This window comes from Equus przewalskii, chromosome 9 (assembly GCF_037783145.1).
Source record: "Equus przewalskii isolate Varuska chromosome 9, EquPr2, whole genome shotgun sequence".
NCBI classification, from domain to species: domain Eukaryota; kingdom Metazoa; phylum Chordata; class Mammalia; order Perissodactyla; family Equidae; genus Equus; species Equus przewalskii.
Window position 1 is genome coordinate 6,147,221 of NC_091839.1, and position 25,246 is coordinate 6,172,466.

Here is a 25,246-nt window from a genome sequence, read left to right on the forward strand (position 1 = left end):
TTCAGACACTCAGTCAAGACCTGTGATTCGGCTCCTGGTTAGAAGATAAATGGAATGAACTAGAAGCTCACTAATTTCACAACTTCTACACCCATCACTACATCACTACGTTAAATTCCCACCCATTTACTCTTGACAGTCCTGCTAACATATATCAAAAAAAGGAATTCAAACAAGAAAAATGCTGTCTGTGCGCAGATGACTTATTCTATTAGCACTACTTGAGCATGAAATAAATGGAAGCGCCTGAGATATCTAACTCTAAAGAGGAAAATGAGTAAAATATTATTTCATTAAAAAAATAGAATAATTTACCACTATCCAAATATCATAATTACGGTGACAATTAAATGGAAGAGTGCTTACTTCGTTAGACTGGACATTACATTGCAAATATTCAACCTGTTTTGACTTAGAGGGCTGTCAGTTTCATGGGGTTCAAACTTAAAGTTTGTGGAAAAAGCGGGACGCTGCAGTCTTCACTGTCATTGCAGTGGGAAACTGTGATGTGATTTTACATATGTTTGTGAACAAAGGCGGGAGAGGAAATAGCAAAATGGAGATGTCAACTGTTTGGTTCAATGGTAGTTGGAATTTTTCCTCAGAAAAAGTGTCTGTTCCTTTATTGTATATTATTCTCCATTTAAAAAAGATGTATTCATTATATAACTGCCATTTGGAAAAGGATTAACATGCCACTTTGTATCCCATTTATGTGGGCTGCATGGGTTATTGAGTGCTTTCCCTACTCAAATCCTTTTGGCATTAGGAGGTAGAGAGAAAACTCTTAAAATTTGTAATTCACCATCGACATGAGGTCAGCGAGCAGAGAACGCAGCTGAGAGAGTTGAATGTCCATGAGGAATAATAAAATGTGTATCTGGTGACCTCATTGACGGATTGTGCTAGAAACTGGCTTAGATGCTCAGCGACACTTTTCTCTTTCTGGCCTCCCGGGAGGACAGCATAGCCCAGACTCCCATGTGTTTAACTTGGATCATGCAAATAACTTGTTGCCGTTGGAAAGTGAGAAGTAACTGTGAAATCGTGTCTTCGTCAGGCTTCCTCACGTGGGCTCCTTCCTGGGGAGGGGGCTTCTTGTTCCTCAGGGGTTCCAGTTTTCCCACCTCCCCTGGATTTAGTCCTCTGTTGGGGTTGCAGGCTCACATGATGGCCAGACAGTGTCTTCATTAGGGTGGGACTCAGTGACCCTGAACCACTGGCCGTCAGGCTGGTCGTCTCCTGTTCACACATTTGGGCCTGGGTCTGGCTGCCATCATGGCCAGAAGGGAGGCAGGGGCAGGTGCTGCCCTGGTTCCTGAGACTAAGACATGGATAACAGCCTGTCAGCTTACGTCACAATCTTGAAAACATGTTGACTACACTCTCCACTTTTGCCTGAGGGTGATACCGACCCTGATATCAGTTTCCTCACATTAAACCCAGCATACATGGAGTTAAAACCAAAACCCTCATTCCCTGCTTACTCCCTGGCTTCCTGGCTCCAGAATCCACTATTCCGCCATGGAGACAGACACCTTCAAGGACAAGCACCTGGATTCATTATCTCCTCCCCACAAAGAGATACAGGCTGGTGGGAAAGCTGCTGACCAGCAAGGTCATGGGCTCCCTCCTCTCTGCAAGTGTCTCAAGGCCAAAGACAGGCTGGTAGGAAAGTTCTGACCAGCAAGACCATACACTCCCTCTCCCCTACCTAAAACCCCAAATAAAAACCCTTCCCGGACATGGCACCGCTCGTCAGGCCACGTTGAGGTGGCGTCCCATATCCCACAACTAGAAGGACCTGCAACTAAGATATACAACTGTGTGTGTTGGGGGGCGGGTTGGGGAAATAAAGCAGAAAAAAAAAAGATTGGCAACAGTTGTTACCCCAGGTGCCAATCTTCAAAAAAAAAAAAACCTTCCTTTTAGCTTTTGAGGAAGTTTGGGATTTCAGCGTTAGCTGCTCTCTCTCCTTGCTCAGCGCTTGCTTGCTGCACAACAGGTGAGCGAACTCACTTCAGGTTCCTTATCAAGGGCACTAAGTCCAAACGTTCCCAAGGGTTGAGTCACGTGGCCTAAAAGAGTACATTCCTTGGGTAATCAGTCTATCTTTAGATTGTGAACCCTCCTGTATGTGCTGTTCAAAAAAATTACTTGATGTGTCAAATGGTACAGAAGTCTGCATCTATGTGAAAGTGTTAAACATCACCTGTGAAGCTGCTTGCTTAGGCAGGAGTCGTACTCTATGTCTCAACAAACATTGCTGGTGACACTGCGAAACATCCTGTCTGCTGTTTTGTATGTGGTGGATTTTCAGTCTGTGACGTCTAAAGTTTACAGTTGGTCATTTTAGCTTCTCAGTGCACCTGCCGGTGTTTAATGGGGGTGGCCGGGGAGAGGGGTGGAGGGTGCTGTCAGCAAGCGGCTCTCTTAGCAGCAGCCTTCCTGCTGTTTTGCAAAACAAGCCCAGAAACTTTGGTTACTTTGTATCCCACGTCAACCTGGGGGACACAGGGTTCCACAGCTCCCACTTTCTTGGTCCCAGTACACACTATAGGGGTTACTGGTGTCCAAGACATTTTCCTTCTCCCTGTTCTTGTCAAACAAAAGCAAATCTGGACTTAAATAAGGAGAGACTATTTAAGAAGACTATTGCAGTAAAGAGAACTCTGATCTCAGAAAACCGCATCTCAGTATCATAGAGAAAAAGGCTTTTCTTTCGTAGAGAGGGGTAAGCGAAGTTTAGCAGAAACTTTCAAAGGGAAGGTGGGCAAGAAACGGGGAACACGATCAGTGGCAGTTTGACAGGAACGGTGTCTTGCTCTCCTTAGCGAGGTCTCGGGGTCAGTTGCTGGGAAGAGGGCGGACATGTTCTGTATTTAAGTATTGCTCGAGGCTTGAGGTCAAACGGAAGTTCAGGAGTAAGTGGGAGAAGAGAAGCCCGACTCAAGTTTGGCACAGACAGAGCAGCGGGTGAGAAATGGGTGCCCACGAACACTTGCTGAGTCGAGAGGCCCTGGAAGGGCGTCACTCCCGCCCAGGGTCCGGAATTCAGGGGGCAGATGGAGGGGTCCCCATTTCTGCTTCCAATATTAAGTCAGTCCCCTTGCTGCCCTTAGATTCCATTTCCTTTGGTCTAACAAGGAAATATTGACAATTCCTTCTCCTGGGTTGAGGGGACCTGATGAAAGCACGTGTGTGATGTGTGTCCCCAGTGCCCAGTGAATCCCAGGGACCATCGCTCTGCATGCTTTTTCAAGGGAACAGCTTCTCCGAGGCCTTTGATAAGCTTTGGAGCTCATCCGTGGGAGAATCCTGCTCTGGGGCCTTCTTGGACTGTGAGAATTGGAAAACCTTTAAGGGTAAAGGCACAGTGGGAAGAGCAGCATCTTTAGAATTGTTGCTCCTGTGGCAGGAGGGCCCCTGGGCAGTCTGGGAGTCAAGAAGTTCACTGGGTTTATCCTTGTAGTTGCCATCTGTTTATGACAAGTGGAGATGGCTTTGCACTGACAGAGAGTCCACATTTATTTTATTGTAAGACATTTATTTATATCTGAAAGGTGAGCCTTTTAAAATCCTCAGTTATGGTAGTGCGCAGGAGTACAGAGTCCTTGAGGGTGTAAACATCCAACAGGACCTGGGCTACTCTCTAGCACACAGCCCTGTTGACACTCATCATGGCCATGAACATCGTCAGGCCCTTTCTGTTTCATTCATTTGTCTTCCATTTGGCTCCCTCACTTCATCCCTGCCTCGTTCTAGCATCCCATGCTCAAAGAGGCCTTACCTGGTTGCCCCACATAAAATCACCCCCAATCTCTTAAATCTCTTCACTCTATTTGGTTGTCCTCTTTATGTCCCCCAGAATCTTTATAGTCATCTGACACTACCTTGCTCATTTATTTAGTTCCTTTTTGTAGATCTGTCTTCAACCCTGGAACATGAGCTACTCTTCTCCATTCTATCCCCAAGACTAGAACAAGCTGGGCCTACAGGAGATGTTCAATACGTGGTTGAAGAATGCATGATGCTACTTGTGGGGAAGCCAACTTTGATTTCACAGGTTCATATTGCCTCTGTAATTTAACGCCATTTTCCCCGAGAAAAAGAAGTTTAACTTATGATGACATCCAACATGCTTCAGAGCGCAAATACGATGAGCACTTCAGACATGAGCAGCCTATATGCTGAACTTACAGATGCAAAGGATCTGGTCAACAAACAGCTGCTCCACCAAAAAACTCTGCAGATACAAAGTGAGGGACAATTCTGGAGAACTGGAAACCAATTCCTACAAGGCTAAAAGCCTGCTGTTGCTGGTAAGTAAAATCATAAGTATTCCGTATGCAAACACTTTGTTGAGAGGATATTTAGCTTAATATCTTAAAATTTAACACTGGGCTAACACAGGAATCAGGGTAATGTGGGCTTGATAAGACCAGATCCACAAGTCAAAATTAATTTTATGCTAGATTGTGTGGGGATCAGAATTGGCTACCTCAAATGTGTCTCTTTGGCTCGATTATTTTTAAGAATAAAAGACCCTGGAAGAAGCTTTAACTTTCCCCTTCACTGCCTAAAAGAATTTAAGATAAAAAGCACGTCCCCAGGACAGGCCATCACCACAAATAACTCTGGGTATTGGTAGACTGTGAGGGTCCTTGCTAAGCCCGTTCTTATCAAAGTTCTATCTACCAAACATTTGCTTTTCCATCTCCACGTGAATTTTCTTCCTCCCCTTTGAAGTCCCAAACCACTACCCCCAACATTCTCCTCTGTCTTTAGCTGAAGATGGTATTTAAGTTGGCATCCTTGGCCATTCTGGCTGAGTTGCTCAGTCTTCCTGGGTCTCTCCTATGTATTCAGGTTAGAAAGCTGTTTGATTTTCTCCTATTACTCTGTCTCATGTCAACTTAATTTGTAGGCCAGCTAGAAGGATCTAGAGAGGGTAGAGGAAATGCTCTTCCTCCCCTACAATTGTATTCAGTTTTATCACTACATAAAAGGAAAAGTACAGGCAGCTCAGAGAAGTATTATTGGGAAAGGAAAAGGAAAGAGGAAAAATATCCTAATGATGGGAAAAAATCCTAATGAAAGAAACATTTCTTTTAAATATAGACAATATATGTTTAATTAGTCCTACTGTATTTACATTCTCCTTTTAAAGGTTCTTACATTTATGTATCTTAAGAATACACAATAACACAGCATATAAAATTTAAATACCTAATGAAAAGTTAAATTGCTGAATCAGAGGACAGAAACATTATTCTTACGTGTTTGTCTTACTATTATTACTAACTGCCATTATTCTCTTGATGTTCTACTTAATAATAGCATTTCTGTAACAGAAAAGTAAACAATGCAGAAAGATAATTTCCAATACCTATTTTTCATATTTTTATGTTAAAGTAATAACACATTTTACCCTATATTTTTATGTTTTTGGCTCTCTACTTCAGGCCTCAGGTGCCGGGCGACCGCGAAAGCCCCAGTCCTCATGTCGGCCTTCCCTGGTGCAGACAGGCGCTACTGCCTACCTTCGGCCGCGAAGACCAACCCATCAAACTCGCGCAGCTCTAAAGCACGCAGAGCCTGGTCAGGCGGTCAGCAATGAAAGAGCCTGCGCCTGCGCACTCCCAGTACGGAAGACACTCCCAGAAGTCTCCGGGGCGCGGGGTGGGCGGGCCTTGTGGGCTGCAGGGCGCGTATGTTCTACTCTTTACGGCGCCGGACTACATTTCCCACAGGCCACTGCAATCAGGCCAGTTTAGCCTGGGACTATTTTTTCCCAAAGGCTACCAGGGCAACCTTGGCGTCTGCCTTTTGACCCCACTGTTGTGATTGTTGGGGCGGCCGCGGGTTTGTACTTCCGTGACGGGAAGGGGCTGGCCCCAGGGAGCGAGCTCTGCAGACTCGGGCCAGCCCCGCGGGGTCCCAGGGACTCGCGTGAAGGGAACAGTGAGTGCATGGAGTGGGGAGGGGGTTCTCCAGACGCGGGCGGGGAGCGTGGGGTGGACGAGGTGTACAGGGTGCGGCCGGGGCCGCCGGGTCGCGGGCCGGAGTGTCGCGTGGGCGGGACGAAGAGCGCTGGTGTGCGCCCGCGGAGACCGCGGCCTGAGCTCTAGTGACCCTGGATCCGCAGCTGGGAGGGATGGCAGCTGCGTGTTAGGCTCCTGCGGCCCCGCCACGCGGGTCCGCGCGGGGCTCTGCGAGGGTCGGTCGGGGCGGCAGAACCACAGCGACCCCAGGGTGCGGGCCGAGCCGCCTCGCCCTCACCTCCTTCTGGTTAGAAAGGGCGTGAGTCGGGGGAGCTGGCCTGGAGGGTGTTTTCTGAGTCCTTTAAACTCCGAAAAAGCACAGTTGTCTCATGGCTCTCTTCTCTAATTCTATTCTTCTCCAAAAGAAAGACCCAAATGAGGACGAAATAACTGTTGCACATCTGAAAATTAAGATTTAGGGGGGTTTTGTGTTTCCTTTTTGTTCATAAGGTTATTGGTGTTTTAAGAACACGAGTACATTTGTTTTCCTTTGCCCGAAATAGTCGGCCTCGTAGTGACCTGCTCTAGGTTTCTTCCCAGTGAGAGATGGAGTCCTTACAGATGGATCCACCTCCCTGTGGCCCCCCATTCTTTCTCTTTTTAGTTAATATTCTCCTTACCTTTTTAGTTAATATTTCTCACTACTGATTACAGATCATTCAAATCCTCTTCGGTGCTCTCTTCTGAGCATGTTGAGGGTATGTTGTAGAAATGCTGCTCTTGGGGCCGTATTTTGGACTGATGTGGTGGGGAGATTAGTTGTAATATTGCGTTGGCATCCCACACTAGACAGCTTGCCTTCTCCCAGGGCTTCACTGTCAAAGCTTAGCAAGATGGGCGTCCATTTAACCACTTCAGTAAACAAATAACAAAGTCATCTTTCTCGTGAAGCTTTTAGAAGTGGGCATGTGATTGTAGGTTTAGCATATGGGGGGGTCTGTGTCCTCAGTCCTTTGTTTGATTTTTTTAGTTTCGTCTGTTCGTCAGGTCTTGTTTGAGTCTGTTTCACAGTATCCTTGGCCGGTGAGAGGCAGTGTGGTGTGCTGTTGAGGAGTATGAGTTCTGAAGCTTAGAATCTGGCGTTGAATCTTGGCTTTGCTGCTTAACCAGGTGTGTGACCATCTGCACCCTCACTTTTCTAAATCTCTGAAATGGCGATAATAATAGATCCTACTTCATCGGGGTCTAACAAGGGTAAGATGTGTTAATATGTGTAAAGTGCCTGGAACATACTGAGTGCTCAGAAAGTATCAGCTGTTTATTTTTTGGTGATTCTGGGTCATTCCTTTTCAGAATTCAGTATCAATAGAAAAGTAAACTCGTTAAATACAGGAATTCCTAAACGGAAGGCTTTGACTCTATTTAGGGGCTTCCAGGTGATCACAAACCACTTATAATTGCATACAAAACTGTAGTTTATATTTATATATGTGTATTATATATGTGTATTTTTCTGGGGAGAAACATTGTGATTTTATTCAAATAACAAAGGTGATATACATAATAAAAGTATTTAAAACCAGTGGTGTTCAAGCAAAGACTTTAGTAGCTGGGAATGATCGTATAAAATCTGAGTTCAAGATTATGTGAATGGTTAAGTAATCAGCCTACATTCATCTGATGGACTGTTATGCAGCTAATAAAAGTATATTTGTAAAGGATCAGTCATAAGGAAAATGCATGAAGTAGTTTTAAACTATGTGCATAGTTATGGATAGTGGCATTCAAGAAAATCTTAAATTATATATGAATCCCATTTACTATCATAGGGTTTTGTAAGATGTCTTGTAAGGACTGTAGAGGAAGTATTTTAGTTAGTTGTTGAGTGAAGGAGAAGAGAGATGTGGCCACATTTACTGAGCGTTCCTGTGTACCCAAGATTATTCTCTCTAATTTGCGTTCATGCTCTCATTCAGTCTGCAGTGGCCACTCACCCTTCTTCTTTCAGAGAAAAAAGTCTTGGTAGTGAATAAGCCTAATTAATATTGATGAGAGAGGTACAACTAAAGTATGTCCAAGACCTGGTTTTCCCTGATCGTCCTGTTTGATCTTGGTTTTATTAATGACTGGAATATATCCACCATGAATAAGTGTTTTAATATTATGAAAGTCTTCATACTAAATTTCTGAAGGTAGAATTCATGCAGACTTGTTGCCAAAAAAAAATTGGTAATCCAAAGAATTTATGAAAAAAGATAAAATTACCCATAGCTCTCCCTTCCAGACCGTGAAATAATAAGAAATATATATATTGGTCTCTGTCCCCAATTCTTGCTAATATTTGGTCTTTGACCTCAGTTTCTGACACAGAGCCCCTAAATCCCTTGGAATTTCCTGGGTGAGAGGAGCATCTTCTGTTTGAAAGAGGTGACTCTGGGTGGGCTCCTGGGTGGGGTCTGGTCACTAGAGAGATCAAGCCGTGATGAGGATTTTGAGCTTATAGCCCTGATCCCCATCCTCTGGAGAGGGGAGAGGATCTAGAAAACAAGTTGATAATTGATCATGCCCACGTGATGAAGCCTCCATAAAAATCCCCAAAGTGCAGGGTTCAGAGAGCCTCCAGATTGGTGAACACATTCGTGTGCCAGGATGGGGCTCAGCCCAGCTCCTTAGAGACGGAAACTCCTGCGTTTGGAACCCTTCCAGGCCTCGCCCCATGTTTCTCTTCACTGGTCGTTCATCTGTATCCTTTATCATATTCTGTATTATATTGTAAACCAGTAAACTTAAGTGTTTCCCTGAATTCTGTGAGCTGTTCTAGCAAATTGTCGAGCCTGAGGAGGGGTTTTGGGAACCTCAGTTTATAGTTGGTTGGTCACAAGTACAGGTGACAACCTGGGACTTGGGCTTGCGTCTGAAGTGGGGGCAGCCTTGTGAGACTGAGCCCTTAACTTGTGGGATCTGTTGCCAACTCCAGGTAGATAGTGTCAGAGGTGAATTGAATTAGAGGACACCGAGCTGGTGTCAGAGAATGGTCACTGTAGGGAAAAAGCCCACACATTTGGTGTTAGCAGTATTGTGAGTGTGAGAGTAGAGGAAAACAGGTTGTTTTTCCCAGACACAGACATATTATTATTATTAATATAGTTATTAATATTTTGGTGTGCACTGCCCCCCTTTCTGTTAGCCTGTATTTATAGGATTTGCTTTGTATCTGCAGATAGAATCACAGTAATTGATTACGTAAAGTAGCAAAAACTCTTCAACCTTTAGATTAAAAAAGGAAACCGTAGGATTCATTTCCTTTTCATGCAGCAGGAAGAAAAGGGAAGTGCCAGTGATGCTTTTGTTTGAAAAACCCTAAAAGTATGCACACCTTTTTGGGATTATAGCAATGTCGTATAAAAATTATTAGTGCAGGAAAATGACTTCCAAGGATCTGTTGTACAAATTACTTTTCCAGTGACAGATTTATATAAGAAAAGAGAATACGATAATATTAGTTATGAACATTTATACCAATCTCCGTATTGCACAGAAAGAGCAGGATTCAACCTTTGTTAATTGTTTAAGGTTTGCATCTTATTGCAGAATGGTGCCTCTCTCTGTAATTTCTGCAGAAAAATTAAAGGGGAGATTTAAATGTTGGAGAAGTTTTTCCGCTATTCTTTTTAAAAAAAGAGTTGCATTCTTAAGGCCAGGCTCTCCATGTTTTAGTTAGAATTATAAGAAAGCATGTCAGAGATAAGTGAAAAATGGAAACAAATTGTTCCTTTTCTAAAAATGAGATACGGGGCAGGTAATGTTCTTCAGTCGTAATAGCTAACTCATGTTAAGTAATTATTCTATTCTATTAAGTGTTTTAAGTGGATTTTCTTACTTATTCTTCAAGATAGCCGTAGTTAGTGGCTGATATTCCTCTCCCTGTTTTAATGATGAGAGAGCTGAGCCACTGAGCTGTTAGTAAATGCCTGACCAGTATCTTCTATATTTTCCTTCTCCCATGTCTTGACCGCAGCCTGAGGCCACAAAGGAAGTTCTGGTTTGGGTGGTATGGCTTCCTTTTCAGTTAGAATGTAGGAATGGAAGGAGGGGAATCTGTTCAAAGCAGAACTCGGCCCTGTCTGAGATGCAGATGAGCCTCCCCAAAAAGCAGGCCTGGCGGGAAAACCTCCTGCTGAGGCGTCTGCTTCCGGCTTCGAGAAGAAGTGCTGCTGCTCGGGTCCAGCTGCCTGCAGCTTGGGTCACTGCGCTTGGCATTCGTCTGGAATCTCTCTGCTCCTCCCCAGGATTGTATGTGCGGGTGGTGGTAGGAAAGTCTGGAAGCCGACATGGGGGACGAGGGGTTTATCGGGTGATGTTATTGGGACACTAAGGCCGCCTTTTCTTCTCTCAGCTCTGGATTTTCTAGAGTTTGCACTTCTCCAGTGGAGAGACCCCAGGGAAGACTGACCGGTTCTCACGTTTCTAAAAGCATGGCCCACGTAAGTTGTTGTGTCTCCTTGGAATGTTGGGCTTTTTAGATTACGTAGATATTTTCATTGATTAACCTGAAGTGTTCTTCCTGAGAGAGCTCCGTCTAATCACCTGCTTCTTGGTCCCTCCTGTCTGAAGCAGCGCCAGGCGACTGGTTCCTGCTCATGAGGTTCCCCGTTCTGATCGGTGTCCGTGAATTCACTGAGCAAACTACGGACCCGGTCCTCCGTGATCAGTCTGCCGGAGCGCTGTGAGGGAGCAGTGAGGATGTGAAGGCCCTGAGAGAATTCTTTGAGCTTCTAACGTCAGCCTGTGGTTTGGCGAGTTTGAGAGATTGGCCTCATTTGACCGCACATCAGAAGACAAAATTTTCCACAGACCCGTTAAGATGGGATTTTTGTATTCATTGGTCTCAGTCTTAATATAGTGAGATCACATGCTCTGTGAAGCTTTTAGGGACATGATGATGACATGGAGACATGGGTATCGTGGTTCTTGCCAGGCGATGCCTGAGAGAGTGGGAGCAGGTCAGTGTTGTTGTGGAATGGGACCTACCGGATTTGGGACCTACCAGATTTGAGTGACATGCAGTTGATTCTGAATCATCTTCATCATAAATCACTAACTGAAGAGCAGCAGAAGTGTTGACTGAGGAATTATATTGCTGCCTGACAATATAAATATATTATCATAAGTAGTAGATTCACATAGAGTCCCAGAATTTGGGAAAACCTGAGACATTTGGTCCAATCTCATATAAATATAAAATAATTACTAACTCTCCCATATAACCATGAGGTGTACTTTCATGCCATCATGAGAAATGTATTTATCAATACAAGGAGAAATGCTTATGATAGGATCTGACATCATGATCTTGAAGCTGGAGAAATTAACACATTTGTTTAATATCTATTTTCTAAACTAGAAATTTTATGCTTGAAAGAAAAACCATTGTTTTTTCTCTTAAAAGGAAAATGCTGTGGAAACTAATAGTTCTTGAGAATTTATTAGTTGGGTATCTAGCAGGCAGCGTCTTTGTGTATGCAGTTTATTTAACAGAGAAACTTAGATGATTGTATCCATTTCCCAACAGATCTGGAGTCTTGTGATACCCACAACATACAGAAAATTTTGTCCATAGCAACAGGATTCTTCCAGAACGTGCAGATATTCTGCTTCATTTACTTCCTGTATCATACGCCTGCAGCCTACTTGATTGCTATATTATTGCTCCCTTGCTGCACTGAAGCTTTTTATTTCCCCTCCTTTTATCTTAAAAACGTCTTCTGTAATTTCACCAGAAATATGTGGGTTTGCAGTTCCAGGGGTCGGTGACGTTCGGGGATGTGGCCGTCGCCTTCTCTCAGCAGGAGTGGGCGAGTCTGGATCCGGCTCAGAGGGCCTTGTACAGAGACGTCATGCTGGAGACCTACAGCCACTTGGCCTCACTGGGTAAGTTTGCCTCTGGCGAATGATTTAGAATTTGCTCCCTGAAATACTGTCTTCATTGTACATTTTAGATCTGTCTTAAGAAGTGAACGTAATTTCTTCTCCCTGTTCCCAAAGAAATGGTTTGAACTTTGTTAAGGTGGAAATAATGAAATGGCAGGATTAGAATTCTGGGGTGTTGATGGCGTAAACATTGGGCAAGCCCAGACTTCCTGTTGTGTTCATGCCCACGACTGCTGTAAATGCTCTGTCCCTGTCTGACCCACCTGTAGGCAGAAAGCTGCACAGAGTCCTGATTTCTTCCAGCCGAAGAGCTGGGGCAGTTTATATAGCGGTGGGTGGGCTAACAAATCATTTAAAACTAATTTACCTCATTTTGTTTCTTACAAAACAACCTGACTTTGTAGTTAAAATTTATGAGCCATGAACTTTGCATTTAAGATTAAATGAATATCCTATAGATATAGATGGCTCAGGAAATTTTTTCTTTTTCTCTTAGAAAAATGATAATGTTTATAACTCATATTGTGCTTACTGTGTGCCAGTCACTCTTCTGAGCTCTTTACATGTATTTGTGTTAACTGATTTTTATCCTCAACCACCACCCTATGAGATACGTACTAATTTTATAACCATTTTAGATGAGAATACTGAGGCACAGAGAGGTTAAGTGAGTTACCCAAGGTCACACAGCTGGTGCATGGCTGCAGCAGGAATTTGAACCTAGGCGCTCTGGTTCCACAGTCTGTGTCGTCAATTATTATGTCATACTTTCAGTCAAGACACAGGATAAAGAAAAATAGACACATTTCTTTTAAAAATAAGACCTTTTCTCTTCCTGTCTGGATTCTTGAGTTCCCTTGCCTTTATCTGCTCTGAAGTACTTGTCAATATCATTTCGACCTTTAGTGTATTGCACATTTAACCTGAGCTCGAAGTATTTTGGAATTCATATTTTATTTCTCTTCTACACTGTATGGTGCTCTTATCTTGTGAGCAGGACACTCTGTTTCCAAACCACACGTGATCACCTTCCTGGAGCAGTGGAAGGAGCCCTGGGTGGTCGTGAGGAAAGAGCAAAGACAGCGACAGACAGGTGAGCAAGCACGTCAGGTGGAGGAGCCACCACTGCTGGGAGCACTGTGCGGACAGGGAGAGGCACGTCCCTGAGATGTGTGGCAGTCTCCCTTCAGAGGCCCCGGGCCTGAGACGTGGGGGGAAGAGACCATCTCACCATTTTCCAGAGGAGCTTCCCCCTGACCACTTTCCACATTCCCTCACCTTCTCACACGTCCCTCTCATTCTGTTAGCTTATTCTCTCTCCCGGTGCAGTATTTCAGCTGTATTTTGGATTTGCTTTGTTTTTGGCTCCTCTTTTGCATTTAGATTTATTTATATCTTCTGAGGTGGTGGTAATTGAACAGAGACAGAACAAGAAGTAAGGGCTTAGGCCCTATGATCATGTAGAATGTTCCAGGCAGAGTGAATGTAAAGTCCTTGAGATGGGAGTGAGGTCTGCGTGATTCAGGAGCAATAAGCAGAGTTAAAGAGGGAAGAGTAACAGGAAAAAAGGTAGAGTGTTAGAAGGGAACAGGTCATACATATTTTTTTGTTAATTATCAGGAATTTGGATTATTTTCTGCAAGTGACTAAAAGCCATGATTTAGTTTATGTTTTTCCAACTTTTGATTTTTAATCATTTCCATTGTATGAGATAGAAACCAAAAAATCACATTAAAATATATAGCTTAATGAGTTGTTATGAGACAGATGTCTATAACCATCACCTTGAACAGAACAAAAACATGTTTTTAAAATAATTTCAGGCTTACAGAAAAGTTACAAAATTATACAAAACATTTTTCTGTACTCTTCACCCAGGTTCTCTAAATGAGGAGATGGAACTTTTCCAGCCCTGCCTTAAGCCCATCACGTGCCTGACCACAGCCCTCCTTCTCCCTCCCTGGCCATTCACTTCCTGCCACTCCAAACCTCACAGGCACCCCATATACTCACTGCCAGTTTCACCATCTCTTCCCAAATTCGCCTGCTAACCTTTCCCATGAATATCCGTTGGTTATTTTTGGGTTCTCAGGTCTGTTGGATGCCCCCCTGGCTCCCCTCTGCTTTTCCCTGCACAGATGCATGGAGGGCAGTCTGGATGGGGCAAGAGTGAGAATAGGAAAACCTGTTGGGAGGCTAGTCCTGTAGGGCACACTGCGGGCAGTAGTGGTTTGGGTTAGAATGTTAGTGGCGGAAAGTGGTGAGAAGGTGTGGTCTTTCTAACGTAGTTTGAGTGTAGAACTAACAGCATGCTGGTGAACTGTCAATAAGTGTGCAGGCAAAGAGGGAAGTCAAGAAGGATCGACAGGTTTGACTTGAGCAGGTGAACGTTGATACAGGCACCTGAGATGGGAAGGCAGGTTGGAGAGCAAATGTAAAGATGTCTGCTTTGAGTCTGTTGAGTTGGAGATAACCAGTAAGCATCCAACCGGAGAGGCTGAGCAGGCGGTTGAATATGCAGGTCTGGAGCTCGGGGAGAATTCAGGCTCACACATAACAATTTGGGCCTTATTGGCATGTGGCTGGTACTTAAAGCCATGGGACTGGATGTGGTCACCCAGAGGGCCCAGTGCAGATGGAGGGTTTGCTGACATTCAGAGGTCTGTTGGGGGAGGCTGCAGAAGAGACTGCTGAGTCGGGAGGGGGAATGGAAAAAGGGCGGTCAAAAGGTACCAACTTCCAGCTATAAGATAAATAAGTGCTAGGGGTGTAATGTGCGACATGATGACTATCGTTACCACTGCTGTGTGATACGTAGGAAAGGAGTTAAGAGTTGAAAGTTCTCATCACAAGGAGAAAATTTTTTTCTTCTTTCTTTTCTTTCTATTGTATCTATATGAGATGATGGATGTCAGATGAACCTGTTGCAATAGCCATTTCACAATATATGTAAATCAAACCATCATGCTCTACACCTTAAACGTACACAGTGATGTATGTCAACTTTTTCCCGATAAAACTGGAAAAAAGAAAAAGAGAGACTGCTGAGAAGGAGCACATTTTAAGGTAGAAGATAACCAGAGAGTGGTACTACCAAAGACAAACGCAGAAAATGTTTCAAGATGGAGCAATGATCACTGAAAAGTAAATTAAAAGAAGAAATGAGAATGACCACAATGTTTGGCCTTCCCGGAAGGGGAGATTCTCAGTAGTGTCCAGGAGTGGAAGCCTGACGGCTCTGCTTTGAACAGGGTAGGAGGTGAGGCAGCAATGCGAGTGAGTCCGCAGCTGTCGGGAAGCACCGGGTCACAAAGAGACGGGTTGTACCTGGGTCACTGATAATGGGAACAGTTCACAAAGTGCTAACATTGGCGGCATTAGAAAGAGGAAATTATCATGAAGCAATGACCTAAGTTTGAGGTAGTAGAATTTTGTGCATAAAAAAAACCTGAGAGTGGATTTGGGTATAGATAATTGATACAGTACAGGAAAGAGTATGTTTCTTCTATCTTGTTCTGTTTTTCTCTGAAATAGAAGGAGAAAAATCATTAACTGAAAATTAGTGAGGGGAGGCATGAAATCTTAACATTGTTCTTCAGTTTACACACCCCGTCCTGACCTGTTCCCTTCTTTGACGGTTGTGTCTTATGCAGCCAGTGCTGGTGCTGGTGGTGCTGGTGTGGTGTGGTGTGGTGTGGTGTGGTGTGGTGTGGTAAGAGCAGTTACTTTGTTGACTCTGTGCTCTATGCCCAGCGCTGTTCTAATCTTTTTACATGTGTTGCCTCCGTGATTCCCACATCAACATTATGACGTGTGTGAAATTGCTGTCCGTATTTTATATCTGAGGAAACTAAGGCTTGGCATGATTAAGAACTTTTCCTAATTACAAAGCTAGTTGTTGGAACTGGAATTTAGACACAGTCTGGCTTATGATCTTTAATAGTCACTATGCTTTATATTCATTCTCTTAGCTTAAATTTATTGATTTAAGCAGTTATTTACAAGGTTCTTTACTTAATTCATGGATTTTATGTAACTTTTTTTTTAAATAATCTCTAACCAGAAAAGTTGTAAGAATAGTACAGAGCATACATAACCTTCACCCAGAGGTTGTTAATATTTTATATATTTGTTTTTTATCATTGTCATCCTGCCCCCCTACCATGAGATGCCCTTTACCTTTACCCTAAATGTTTCAGTGTATTTCTTAAGAAGAAGTTCATTCTCTTTATAGCCACAGCATATTATCAAAATCAGACTTTGGTATAATACTTTTATCTAATCTACAGGCCTTAATCAAATTTTAACATTTGTCTCAATGACATCCTTTATAGAAGAAAGAATTTCCAACCCTGAATCCAAGACAAAAATCATGGACTTAATTTCGTTGTCATCTTACTTTAGGCTCCTTTAATTGGAAACAACTCCTTGGTCTTCCTTTGTTTTTTTATGACTTTGGCATTTTTGATGAGTACCTCTCTTTGTAGATTGTCCCTGAATTTGAGTTTGTCTGTTTCCTCATAATTAGACTCAGTTATGTATTTCTGGCAGAAATATCACTGAAATGATGTTGTCCTTAGTGCATCATTTATCAGGAGGCTCCTGATGTCAGTTTACCCCATTACTGGTAGTGTTAACTGTGTCACATGATTACAGTGGTGTCTGCCAGGTCTCTCCACTGCAAATTTTTTTCCCTATCTAATTAATCAGTGTTTTGTTGGTAGATGCTTTGGAGCTGTAAATATCAGGTTCGTTATCAAACTTTTACCACTAATTTTGGCACCCATTGCTGATTCTTAAGTAAAGCAACTAGATCCAGGGTCAGCCAGCTTCTTATGTAAAGGGGCTGATAGTAAATATTTTTAGGTTTTATGGGCCATGTGGTTTCTGTTGCAGCTACTCAGTTCTGCCATTGCAGCGTGATAGCAGGCGTTGATAATACATGAAGGACTTGGTGTGGTTATGTTTCATTAAATCTTTATTTCAGAAATGGATAGCAGGCCAGATTTGGCCCATGGACCATGGTTTGCTGACACCTGAACTAGATGGTCACCAAGTGGTAATTTTATAACTCTATCATTTCTTCAACATTTATTTGTTAGCATTTTAATATAAGAAGAGCATTTCCTTTTATTTTTTCATTTATTTTATTTATATCACTATGGGCCCATGCATTCTTATTGTATTTAATGAGTTATAGTCTTATACTGTCATTTTGGTGTTCAAATTGTCTCATATTTGGCAAATGGGAGCCTCTCCATGGCAGCCTCTGTGACCTCTTTATGAGTTTACTCAAAAAAAAAAAACCTTATGATGAAATTTACAGTCTTAATATGTGAGCTAGAATATGTGATTAAATGACATTCATAACTTAGTGAGGAGCAGTTCTAAGAAGATACTGAGATGAAAGTGGGTGCAAAAGATGTAGACACTGGGTCTCTCGAGAGGAGAGCCGGCTGATGAGTGATTGGGAAGGAAGAATGTCCTGGAAGAAAGTGCGGGGCGTAGCAGTGAAGATAGGGCAGTAGGAAAGAGAGAGTGTGCTTTTTGGTAAGTGGAAGGTCTTTTGGGATACATTTCAATAGAGTTCTGTGGTTGGAAGTCATATTGTTCGGAACATGCGCTAATTCCTTCTCATTTAAAGAAATAAACAGAAGAAATTTAGCTTCTTTTAAAAAAGGTGGTGTGAGCTCTAACGAAGATGTGCTGTGTGAAATTGCGGCTCAGTCTTGCGTGCACGGCACTTCCCTGAGGAGAAGTCTCCTAACGCCTGTTCTTGGGTGTTAGTTTTTGCCGTAATAAATAACCACAAACATGTAAATTAGTTCTGCTGTAACCAATTACCACAAACTTGATGGCTTAAGACAATGGAAACTTACTGCCTCCCGGTTCTGGAGGCCCGCAGTTTGAAATCAAGAGGTCGAGGGCGCCCTCTCTGAAGGTTCTCGGGGAGGAGCCGTCTTCGCCTCCTTCTAGCTTCCGGTGGTTGCTGGCGCTCTAGGCATTCCTTGGCTTGTAGCTACATCACTCCAGCGTCTGCGCCCATTGTCACGTGGTGTTCGCCTTCGTGTCTGTGTGTCCTCTCCTTCTCTTGTAAGGACACCAGTCATATTAGGGTTAGGGCCCACCCTAATCCAGCATGACCTCATCTTAACTAATTACATCTACAAAGTCCCTATTTCCAAATAAGGTCACATTCTGAGGTTCTGGGGGGACAAGAATTTTGGGGACACTATTCAATTCAATACACTCTGCATCTTATCAGGCTACTTATATTACTTTGGGAATATTTGTTTTATTTTATAAATTGTATTGCTTTTAATGTCTCAATATATGGAAGTATTATACCATCCTTAAAAGTCTATTTTGTTTTGTTTTTGCATTTTGCCAGCTGAATTAAAAACTACATAAAAGTTGGAAGAGTAATATGACAACAATCCTTAAAACCTTTACCTAGATTCACCAATTTTTAATATTTTACTTTGTTCTGTATGTATATAAAAAATTTTGGCTGTACCATCTAAGTAAGTTGCACAAATTGTAACACGTCATCCCCAAATATTTAAGAATATACTAAGAATAAGGACATTAGTCTCCATAACCACAAAAAGGAAAACCATTAACTTGCCTGTAGTGCCCACCAGAGGGGCATCTTAGGCTCAAGTGAACATTCAGACTAAGACTGCCGTTGATGCTCCTGGCCCCATCTGCTCAGAATATCCCTCAGCAGGAACCCCAGCTTGCCAGCAGGGCAGCATCAGCTGCCTGTCAGCATGAGTCCTCACGGTGGTTCATACAGGAGATGCTCGCATAGCCATCCAGAGGGTAAGGTGCAGAGAGGCGGGATACACAGCAGGTGCATTTGGGAATTGCCCTGGCTTAAAGAAGACACGTTTCGCAGAATTCCATACCTGTGGCAGTTCCATCGAATAGCTTCCAGGGTCCCCAAAAGACATGCCATTTAAAAGATACTACATTAGGGAAGCTCAGAGTATGGAGTTACCATCAGGTATTTATACTTCCTCTCAGTCCACACGCAGCTTATCTGTCTGTGGTCTTTTTTTTACCATGGACGGTATTGATTAGTAAGACAGTGCACCACATACCATTTTGTCATCTAGAACAGCACTGTCCAATAGAAATGTCATGCAAGCTGTATATGTAATTTTAAATTTCCTAGTGGTCAATTTAAAAAATGGTAAAATTAATTTTAATAATGTATTTTGTGTATTTCCATATATATCCCAAATATTATCATTTTTATATACAATCACTATAAAATTATTGAGATAATTTACATTTCTCTTTATACTAAGTCTTTGAAATCTGGTATGTGTGTTACATTTACAGCACATCTCAATTCAGGTTAGTCACGTGGCTAGTCTTTCTTTTTGCATATTTGGATATAATTGATGGGTAATGATGGAATAATTCTTAGGATGATGAAATAGAAAAAAGTTCCAAGGGAACATTATTCTTATTCTCAAAGGAAAAATAAGATGATGGCTGTCCCGTGGGAGGTCTCAGTTTCATGAAAGGATCCATAGGACCGAGTCTAATTGTAAGAATGAGATTTGTTCTATTTTGAAAATAAGTACGTTTCCCTCTTTGTTCTTTGGAAGGTCATTAAGAAAGAAGAAAAGTCATAAAATGTTAATTCTTATAAATAGTTAGAACTGCTTTACAAAAATGCAAAAACTTTTCGTGTCTTTTAATAACTTTTAAAAATTGTCTTTTAATAACTCTCCATATACGACCAGGGTCCATTGTCTTTTAATAGTATCCTAATTTGTTTCTTTTGTCTAGGGATTTGCGTGCTGTAGTCAGTTCCTCCCGTGTGCGAGAGGGTTCCAGTTCGGTGCTGAATGAAACGGGTCGGGCCTGCTCTTGGGCGGCGTGTTAGTTGTCTGTTGCTGTGTGACAGATTACCACAAACTTAGGAGCTAAAAACGACACTCAGTTGTTATCACCTGGTTCTGTGGGTCAGAAGTTCAGCACAGGATGGCTGAATCAGGGTACCAGCTGTGACTGCAGTCCCTTAGGGCCTGCGGTCCTCTTCCAAGCCCGCTGGTTGTTGACAGAATTCATTTCCTTCTCACGCTTTCCTTGCGGCCCCCTCCATCTTCAGGCCGGCAACCAGCAAGTCCTCTCCTTCTCACTCTTTGAAGGTCTCTGATTTTCCTTCTGCCCCGAACCAGGAGAAAGCTCTGCTTTTAAGGGCCTATCCAGATAATACAGGATAATCTCCTTATCTCACAACTAATTAGTCACCTTGATTATAATATACTTTTGCCATGTGGTGCAACATGTTCACAGACATGACAAGGGCAAAGGTCGTGAAGACCCAAATATGGTCTACCACAGGTAGGTTTGGGAGAAATAAATTAGAAATCATAACAAAGAGAAAAAATTATGTAATTTAAAACAGATAGGAATTACAGGAATCAAGTGTTAGAACAGAAAATAAAGGCATGGACATCCTTAGACGAAGTCAGCAGTTTATGGTGTTCCTGATAAAGTGACGTTTTACCTTAAACATATATAGGATGAGAAAGATCCAGTCTGCAAACAACACATGCCAAAGGAGTTTTGGGAGATGACGCCACCTGCAGATGGAACCAAAAGATGAGAAAATATGTGACACATTCCAGGTGCTGGAAGGGGAAGTGAGGTAAACAGGGAGCAGAGGGAACTGAGACTTGCCGTGAGGCTGCCAGGCCATCAGGGGCCAGAGTGCTCACGGCAGGGTCCGTGGATCTGTTCTCAGTGTAACGAGGAACGACGGGGACATGAGAGCCCGTCTGCATCAGAAACGTTTGTTAGAAATGCTAAAATATCCGTTCCCAGGAACCCCTGTGCACCCCGATGCAGGGGTTCTGGGATGGCGCTCAAACAGGAGTTTTTAACAAGCTGTTCAGAGATTCTGATCCACATCTAAACATCAGAAATTAAAATATCTTACTAATCACCAACCTTACTATTTTACATAAACTCTTCCTTCTTCCTTGACCTTTTTTTGAATTTCATAAGAATACTTTATTATTATCTAAGATGTTTCTGATGGATATTATTTTCAATTGATCTCTTTTCTTCCGCAGAAACCTAATTTTTCTCATACGGGAAAATAAAACAATTTTGTTTTTTGTTTTCTTTCAGATTTTCAGTTGAAGGATGAGATAATCAGCTGTAAAGAAATGCCCACTTATGAGAAATGTACATCTTTTGCTCTACATCAGAGAATTAATAGAGAGAAACCATGTGAATGTCAGGAATGTGGGAAGACTTTTTGTCAAGGCTCAAAGCCTGTTCAACATGAGAAAATACTAGATGGTGAAAAACCCTATAAATGTAAAGAATATGGGCAGAACTTTAGTAATGGACATCAACTTACTGTACATCAGAGATTGCACATTGCTGAGAAACCCTATAAATGTAAGGAATGTGGAAAGGGTTTTGTTAGAGCCTCGGCCTTTGTTAAACATGGGAGAATTCATACTGGTGAGAAACCGTGTGAGTGTAAGGAAGGTGGGCAGACTTTTAGTAGTAGCCATCAATTTACTGTACATCAGAGAATTCATCCTAGTAAGAAACCATCTGAATCTGGGGAATGTGGAAAAGCGTTTTATGGTAGCTCATACCTTATTCAACATCAAAGAATCCATAACGGTGAGAAACCCTATGAATGTAAGGAATGTGGGAAAGCGTTTATAGTGTATGGAAAACTTATTCGGCATCAGAACATTCACACTGGTGAAAAACCTTTTGTATGTAAAGAATGTGGGAAGGCCTTTAGTACCTTCTCATACCTTGGTCAGCATCAGCGCATTCACACTGGTGAGAAACCCTATGAGTGTAAGGAATGTGGGAAGGCCTTTAGTACTAGCTCCCCCCTGGTTAAACATCAGAGAATTCACACTGGGGAGAAACCCTATGGATGTAAGGAATGTGGGAAGGCCTTTACTGTTTATGGACAACTTACTCGCCATCAGAGTATTCACACTGGTGAGAAACCCTTTGAATGTAAGGAATGTGGGAAGGCCTTTAGACTTAGCACATTTCTTAATGCACATCAGAGAATTCATGCAGGGGTCAAGCCCTACGGATGCAAGGAATGCGGGAAAGCCTTTAGTCGCGCCTCATATCTTGTTCACCATGAAAGACTTCATACAGGTGAGAAGCCCCATGAGTGTAAGGAGTGTGGCAAGGCCTTCAGTACTGGCTCGTACCTTGTTCAGCATCAGAGAATTCACACTGGTGAGAAACCCTATGAATGTCAGGAATGTGAGAAGGCTTTTATTAGTCGCCATCAACTTACTGTCCATCAGAGGGTTCACACTGGTGAGAAACCCTATGAGTGTAAGGACTGTGGGAGGGCCTTTAGAGTACATGTACACCTCACACAGCATCAGAAAATTCACATCAATGTGAAGCCCTATGAGTGTAAGGAGTGTGGGAAAACTTTCAGTCGTGCCTCATACCTAGTACAACATGGGAGAATTCATACTGGTGAGAAACCCTACGAGTGTAAGGACTGTGGGAAGGCCTTTAGTTCTGGCTCTTACCTTGTGCAACATCAAAGAATTCATACTGGTGAGAAACCTTATCAGTGTAACCAATGTGGGAAAGCCTTTACTGTGTATGGACAGCTTATTGGGCATCAGAGTGTTCATACGGGTGAGAAACCCTTTGACTGTAAGGCATGTGGGAAGGCCTTTAGACTTCATTCATTCCTTACTGAACATCAGAGGATACACACTGGTGAGAAGCCCTTTACGTGTAAAAAATGTGGGAAGGCCTTCAGATATAGTTCAGCCCTTAAAACGCATCAGAGAAACCATGTGGGTGTAAAACCGTAAGAATTTAAGGAATGTGGGAAGTCCTTTAATTATGGCTCAAACGTTCAGCATCACAGAATTCATGCTGGTGAGAAACTTGAATGTAAACCATGTTGGTAGGCCTTTTGAAAATACTCTCATCTTTCTTAATATTAGAGAAGTCATAATTCAGAACACATAAGAAAGCCTTCATTTGTCATTCTTGTATTTATAATATCAGAATATTCATAGTGGTCGCCAGTTCAGGAAAGGTGGGAAATGTTAATGCTGACAGCATCCCTGGCATGAAATTTTAAATGACGTGTATCAATATGACTGAAAGAATGACTGAATGAATAAGTGAATGAAAAACCTTCCAGTTACTCTTAAAGCATTGCTGAAATTCAGATAATTCATCCTGACTTTTGAAACCAGTAAATGCAATAGATAGTGGAAAGCCTATGGCTGTTGGCATGCGCGTTAACCATCATCGTCATCCCACACCTTGCACCCTGTCTGACATTAGGCTCCTTACTTTCCACCTCAGGGCATTGTTTTAAATGGTGATGATAGAACCTACCAACTTATTAAAAAACCTATGCTCAAGATTTCCTAGAGTTAATATTACCATTTTTTTGTAACTGCTAGTAAAATTTTGAGAGTAAGACCCTACAGATGTAGTTAATTTAGAAATGCTCCTATATCCATGCATCCATTTTAGAATATCAGATAGATCTTTCTGGATAAAACTTTGTAGAGAGAAGGGAACGTGGGAGGATAATTATTTAGAACTCATCTCTTAAGTTGAATCAAACAATTCATGAAAGATACTCAGCCTTTTAATATGTGTGAAGTTGTTGAGAATAGCCTAAAAGCCACATTTTGTCCAAAATTCAGGATAAGGGAAATTAATAACACAATAGAAAAAATAAACTCTCCACTTAGAAATTTCCTTTGCAACTTATTTTTATGGGAATTTCAACATAGAGAAAAGTAGAAAGAATAGTGAAATTGCCACCAGCTTTGGTAACACTTGTCTTTGTTTCTTTTATCTCTATCTCCTTCTCTCTCTCTGTACGTAGTTATTTCTGCATGTGAGAGGAGGTTGTACACTTCACCCCTAAATATTAATCTTTTACTCTTGAGCCCACCTTTTTACACGATTTTGATGTTTTGAGGAGGTTGTGTGTAGAGCGCCCCACGTTCTGCATTTAGTTGTTTCCTCATAGTCATCTAACTCGTTCCTCTCCCAGGTTTTTTCCATATTGGAAGTGATAAAGGTTTCTTTGTATTCTAAAGAGACTTGCAAGATAATGCTGCATATATTTGCAAACACATAATATCAGATTTTCCCATAATTAGTAATACTAATAATGAGATTCCTGTGTATCAGAACTGTAATTGGAACATTAATTTTAAAATATCAAAATTAATTAGAAAATTAATGCCTACAGGAAACCAGGATTAAAAGCCAGAATTTCATTTTGTTCATCTCTTTGTCCTTACCACCTAGGCAATAATTCTCAGTGTATGCAATTGATAAAGCTGTTAAAATAAGGAATAATTATATTTATTTGTTCTAGGACCATTTCTTGAAAAGAGTTACCTTTCTCCATTGAGTTGCTTTGTTGGAAATCAGTATGCTACATAGATATACTTACATTTCTGAATATTCTTCTGTACCCTTGCGCCATGTGTCTGTCACTCTTCCAGTACCAAAGGGTACTGATTACCGAACATTGCAAAATTGCTTTACCTGTTCAAGGTCCTTTTCACTTACTTATTTTTATATCAGCTTGTCAGTTTCTATGGGGGGAAAATGGCTTTTGGGATTATAATGTGAATTGTAATGAATCTATAAATCAATATGGAGATAACTGACATCTTAACGCTATTGAGTCCACCAATCCGTGAACGTCTCTCTCCTTTTATTTAGGTCTTTGGTTTTTCTCAGCGATGTTTGGGAGTACTTATTGTTCAGTTCTGCCACATATTCTGTTACACTTATCCTTAAGTGTGTCATAATTCTTGATGTTATGATACGTGCTATTGTTGAATAACTGGAAAATTATATATATGAATAATTTTTTGCATAATGACTTTCCTGTGATCTCATAAATTTGTTTATGAGTTCTAGTAGCTTTTTGTCTATTTCTTAGAATTTTCTACATACAAAAACCGTGTCATTTGTGAATAAAGACACTTTTACTACTTCCTGTCCAGTCTGAATTTTCTTCTCTGGTACAATGTCGAACAGAAGCGGTGAGAGTGGACATCTTGGCTTTTGTCTAAGCTTGAGGGGGAACATTCAGTTCTTTCCCGTAAATACAATGTTAGCTCTTGATTTTTCACAGATGTCCTTTATCAGGGTGAACAATTCCCATCATCATTAAAGTGAGTTGCGTATTATCAAATGCTTTCTTCTTCGTCAATTGAGATTATCATAGTTTTTCTTGCTTATTTTCTTCATACAGTGATTTACCTTGATTTTCAAATGTTAGCTCAACATTTCATTCC

General features: G+C 41.9%; 1 protein-coding gene across 7 annotated transcripts; it reads left to right on the forward strand.

The window, feature by feature from the left end:
- Positions 1-5,656: 5,656 nt before the first annotated feature.
- ZNF30 (zinc finger protein 30) lies at positions 5,657-24,940 on the forward strand. Of its 7 annotated transcripts, XM_070557371.1 has the most exons (8): positions 5,741-5,964; positions 7,056-7,154; positions 10,381-10,468; positions 11,783-11,915; positions 12,913-13,008; positions 16,903-16,974; positions 20,461-20,586; positions 21,072-24,940. In XM_070557371.1, the coding sequence occupies exons 3-6, from the start codon at positions 10,460-10,462 to the stop codon at positions 16,953-16,955; spliced, it is 291 nt and encodes a 96-aa protein (XP_070413472.1). In that variant the 5' UTR covers positions 5,741-5,964; positions 7,056-7,154; positions 10,381-10,459; the 3' UTR covers positions 16,956-16,974; positions 20,461-20,586; positions 21,072-24,940. The 7 variants fall into 7 exon arrangements, with proteins under 7 accessions (XP_070413473.1, XP_070413470.1, XP_070413475.1 ...); XM_070557369.1 differs by lacking the exon at positions 7,056-7,154 and having other exon boundaries at positions 5,680-5,964; XM_070557373.1 differs by lacking the exon at positions 16,903-16,974 and having other exon boundaries at positions 5,771-5,964.
- The last annotated feature ends 306 nt before the right edge of the window (positions 24,941-25,246 follow it).

Bases quoted from the DNA above. Each gene is read 5' to 3' on its own strand.
- ZNF30 (XM_008515097.2), top strand. From the start codon at position 10,114: ATGCAGATGAGCCTCCCCAAAAAGCAGGCCTGGCGGGAAAACCTCCTG. The intron at 10,469-11,782 runs GTAAGTTGTTGT...GTGGGTTTGCAG, and splicing joins TTTCTAAAAGCATGGCCCAC to TTCCAGGGGTCGGTGACGTT. The intron at 11,916-12,912 runs GTAAGTTTGCCT...TCTTGTGAGCAG, and splicing joins CAGCCACTTGGCCTCACTGG to GACACTCTGTTTCCAAACCA.